This window comes from Galeopterus variegatus, unplaced genomic scaffold (genome assembly GCF_000696425.1).
Source record: "Galeopterus variegatus unplaced genomic scaffold, G_variegatus-3.0.2 Scaffold4742, whole genome shotgun sequence".
In the NCBI taxonomy this organism is placed as follows: domain Eukaryota; kingdom Metazoa; phylum Chordata; class Mammalia; order Dermoptera; family Cynocephalidae; genus Galeopterus; species Galeopterus variegatus.
In genome coordinates this window covers 118,402-122,993 of record NW_007730853.1, presented here as the reverse complement: position 1 = coordinate 122,993, position 4,592 = coordinate 118,402, and the positions used below count along the sequence as shown (strand labels likewise).

The 4,592-nt window shown below is 40.5% G+C and overlaps 1 protein-coding gene across 1 annotated transcript in view; it reads left to right on the top strand.

Moving 5' to 3' along the window:
* The window catches only part of CRNKL1 (crooked neck pre-mRNA splicing factor 1), a 12,466-nt gene that overhangs the window by 5,864 nt on the left and 2,010 nt on the right, over positions 1–4,592 (top strand). The window contains 6 exon segments of the mRNA XM_008588254.1: positions 76–204; positions 1,372–1,418; positions 1,421–1,530; positions 2,787–2,825; positions 2,827–2,858; positions 2,860–2,977. Of these exon segments, the coding sequence (XP_008586476.1) occupies positions 76–204; positions 1,372–1,418; positions 1,421–1,530; positions 2,787–2,825; positions 2,827–2,858; positions 2,860–2,977 (475 nt within the window).

Genomic DNA, 4,592 nt, shown 5'->3' with positions numbered 1-4,592 from the left:
GTGGGATCCGAACCCTCGGCGGGAGCGCCGCCACGCTTCCCAAGCGGTGCACTATAGCAGTGCGCCACTGGGCCGGCCCAAAAACATGCTTATTTTGCCCACGCATGGAAAGTGTATGAGAGAGCTGTCGAATTCTTTGGAGACAAACATATGGATGAACACCTTTATGTCGCCTTTGCCAAATTTGAAGAAAATGAGAAAGAAGTAAGTATACTGAAAGAACTCGATTACGTTGCAAAACAACTTACAAAAGATTATATCTTGTGCACCATGAATTCATTTCCATTTCTTCTTACTCAAAAACACAGTTTCTCACAGAAAACAGCATACATATGTGGCTGAGCTGCAGATTGGGAGTTGAGTGATTATAAATTGTATTGTTAACTGTTGTAATTTTGTTGTGCTTTTTTTGAAAATTAAGCCTTTAAATCTGAGTGAGTCATTTGGCATCCTGATGAAGGGGTTTTACGGGTAGTAAACCTGGGAAATAAAAAGCCAGACACCCTCACTGGACAGAATTTAGAATGAAAACAGGGATTGCCCCACAAATAAATCAGTTGTTTTCTTCCGTAGTAGACATGAAAGATGATCCTTTAAAGTAGCTCAAATAATACACAATTGAGAGGTAGGCTGAGGTCCTTCCAACTACAAGGCCTTGCACAGATCATGCTAGGAAGTTCAGATTCTGCTCAAAGGCCAGGGGGAAGCACTGAAGGGTTTGAAGTGGGAGAATGATTGGATATGGTTTGTATTTATATTTTAAAGAGACTCCTCTGGCTAATTCATGAAGAATGTACTAGGGGGTTAGCAGAAGTGGAACCAAGGGGACACAGGTAGGGAGATGTTTGAAATTTTCAGTCCAGGTAAGAAATGGAGAGGGGTTAGCAGGGGGGATGAGGAGAAGTGAAGGGCTGTGTCGAAGAGGTAGAAACGGCAGGGCATGTCAAAGGAGTGAATGTGGGGAATGAAAGAAGGAGAGGAATGAAGGAGGACTCCTGGGCTTTTTGGCGTGAGCAAGTGTGTGACCGAAGTTGTTGCCTACTAAGATTGGGAAGACTGGGGAAGGCCTGGGTTTGGTGGGGAGAAAATGAAGCTCAGATTTGGACCTGATTGTTGAGATGTGCAGTAGACTTCCAGCCGGCAGTGTTGAGTAGACAGTATTACATGTGGAACTCAAAGAAGAGTGTCAGGCCCTCCTTCCAGTAACGCCTTCAACAAAAGAGAGAAGAGAAGTCTTATTTTGGACGTTTTGAAGACTCAAAATCTAACTTATAAGTATTATTTTATGTTAGAATTGTTCTCTAAGTTACAACTTGAATGAGAATATTGTGTGGTGGAAGGTAATTAACCTGTCTGCTTTTAATTTGAAAGGGTACGAGTGATCTACAAGTATGCACTGGATAGAATTTCAAAACAAGAGCCCAAGAACTCTTTAAAAATTATACCATCTTTGAGAAGTTTGGTGACAGGCGGGGCATCGAGGACATCATCGTGAGCAAATGGAGATTTCAGTATGAGGAAGAAGTAAAAGTGAGTGCTGTTGTAGACGGGTAACTCTGCAGATGACTAGGCTGTACTGATGAACGCTAGCTACAGTGAAATGACTGATAGCAGGACTGCTCTTTTGATGATGCAACTATGGTGAACTGGCAGCTATTTCAGACAAGCAGGCTGATGGAAAAGGCAAGCAAACACTCGGATTTGCTTTGCCCGCACATGTTGAAAGCCATTCTGTTGATTGCTGACTGTATGTAGAACTTGAGCAAAAGAAATGTGGAATCTCTTTGAGCTCCTTTTTGAAAGGAGATGGTTTGTATGTCACCTTTTAGCTTAACTGCCTGAACAAAAGATATGTGGTAGATATGGTTCCATTTTCGTCTCTTTATGTGTAATGTACTGTTTTTTTTGTTTGTTTGTTTGTTTTTCCTTTTTGTCTTTTTTCGCGCCCGGCAACGGATCACAACCCTCAGTGTCGCGCCCGCACCGGACCGGGACCGGCAACGGGACCGGCAATGGGACTCGCGCCCGGCAACGGATCACAACCCTCAGTGTCGCGCCCGCACCGGACCGGGACCGGCAACAGGACCAGCAATGGGACCGCAACCCTCGGTGTTGCGCCCGCACCCCGCTCATCCAGTGAGCGGGAACTGGTCTGTATGTGGGATCCAAACCCTCGCCGGGAGCACCGCCGCGCTCTCAAGTGGCGCACTGTAGCAGTGCGCCACCGGGCCGGCCCAGTAATGTACTGTTTTGATTACAGTTCAGAGATAACATTATCCTTCACTTATTCCACTGTGTATTTAAAAATGCTTAGTCAGATTGATTAAGGTATCTCCAAGCAAAGCACTAAGTCTGGTGTTAAATGTGGTAGGTCAGTAAGATATGATCAAAATAAATTACTATTAGTTGAAAAGGCAGATTTCACAATTGTGAGCATGACATATTCTGCTGTGATTTTATTGTAGACATAATGTTATATAGTCACATATATAAACAAATACTTTTATAAAGATAGGCATCTAATTATTGAGTAATTATCTTGGGCGTAATGGCTATAGATGAAAGCAGCCTTACTGTGGGCCACCTGGCCAATAACCTGTGCTCTATATATCTTTTTCTTTTCTATGTAATAATCTCAGGAATAGTATTTTTAAAATGAGATAACATGTAAAATCTAGAAAAAAAAGTTGCTAAGATGTAGAAAGTCAATCCGGTGCCTCCTTTCAGCTCACATAGCTTAGCAAGTGTGCTTTTGTTTTTATTTATTAAGCTGGCTGTCTTTCTAGGCTAATTCACACAATTATGATGCATGGTTTGATTACTTGGCACTTGGTGGAAAGCGATGCAGAAGCTGAAACTGCGAGAAGTCTATGAAAGAGCCATTGCCAACGTCCCACCCATTCAGGAAAAAAGGCACTGGAAGTGCTACATATACCTTTGGGTCAACTATGCTCTCTATGAAGAGTTAGAGGCAAAGGTAAAGAATCGAGTGTGGAGTCAGCTGTTCAAGGTTTCCTGTACTCACAGCTCACCTGTTGTGGGTGGTAACTGATATTTACAATCCCTGAAACAAAAATAATTCTTTAAAAATTCTTACACATCTCTGTCAGCTATGTAGTTACATATTCTGTTGCAACATTTTAAACTCTATGCCTGTTGTGCGGACAGGAGAGGTGGTTTTTTTGTATGTTTTGTTTTTTAAACCTTGAGGCACAGCAAGATATCACTTGGAACTTGAAAGGGAACAACAAACCAGCCCTTAGTTTAATTATAAATACTTTCCAGGGTTTTCTTATAAATATGGATCATGGGTAGATTGTACATTTTTGCCTTTAGTAAAAACCAAGTGGCATTTTCAGAAATTGGTTCCTGTTAGCAGGAAAAGAATAACTTTCTTCTGTTGATCTAAGACTATAAAATATCTTTGTTTCTTTCTGCCATCAGGCAAAAAGCCTTTCTACAAAGAAGCACTCAGAGTTTGATTGTAGATGATTCTTAAACCAAAGTTTGATGGCCAAAGATAGTTTATGCTTTTGATCATAAATGGAATCAGGGTTTGAAATAATCAACTTGTGAAAACATATTCAGTGTTGGAGGTATACAATTTTACTGGTATTAGGTAAAATTAGTAACTGTTAAAATTAGTGTTAGCAACAGACTTCAATATTTTGTGAAAATTTGTTATCCTAATGCAGGATCCTGAGAGGACAAGACAGGCATACCAAGCCTCTTTGGAACTAATTCCTCACAAAAAGTTACGTTTGCTCTAAAGTATTCAGTTCCAAACAGGTCCAAATCCTCTTCTGTTACTTGTAAAATAATATTGATTGAATATTGCCCTGTGCTAGGCACCATGGCAAACATTAGTAAGAATGAGATAATGCTCCTTGCTTCTGAAAACAGTCTAGTTCAGAGGACAGCCTGCATTGAGTGACTAATGGATACTACAGATAGTAATGTAGAACTCAGAGTGAGTGGAAGGAAGAAGACATACATGCAGACAGCACACACACATGTGGGAGGCACATAAGCGGGTTTGTTGGTAACTGACTGAATGCACACATGCACGGATGAACACGTGCCCTTTCTGAAGATGGTTTAGATGTTCTCTCTGCAATATTTCCCAGCACGAGAAACCAAGTATGTTTCCTTCTGTAGAGATGTTGACTGAGTTACCCTGTAGAACAGAGATAGGATTTTCTGCACGCTTACAAGCACGCCCACAAAACAAAGCTTGTTCTAAGTAGAAACTACAGTGTCATGAAGTACAATAAAGTATGTAGGTCGTGGTATGTTTGTTTTTGACTTTTGTGAAATAAATATAATCATCTTTGCTTGTAAACAAGCATAATGCCTCCCTCCTAACTGTAAAGTTTCAGGAAAGTCTAATTGCCAGTGGCTTTTAATTTCAATTTACTATAATTCAATTTAATTTAAATGAGTGTCTTAAGCTAGATATTTTTGTGCTTTCGTTTTCTAGTTCACATTTGCCAAAATGTGGATATTATATGCATGATTTGAAATAAGACAGAAATTGATTCATTCACCTTTAGCTCCCTCCAATAAGTGAAAACATGTGGTATTTCTTTTTC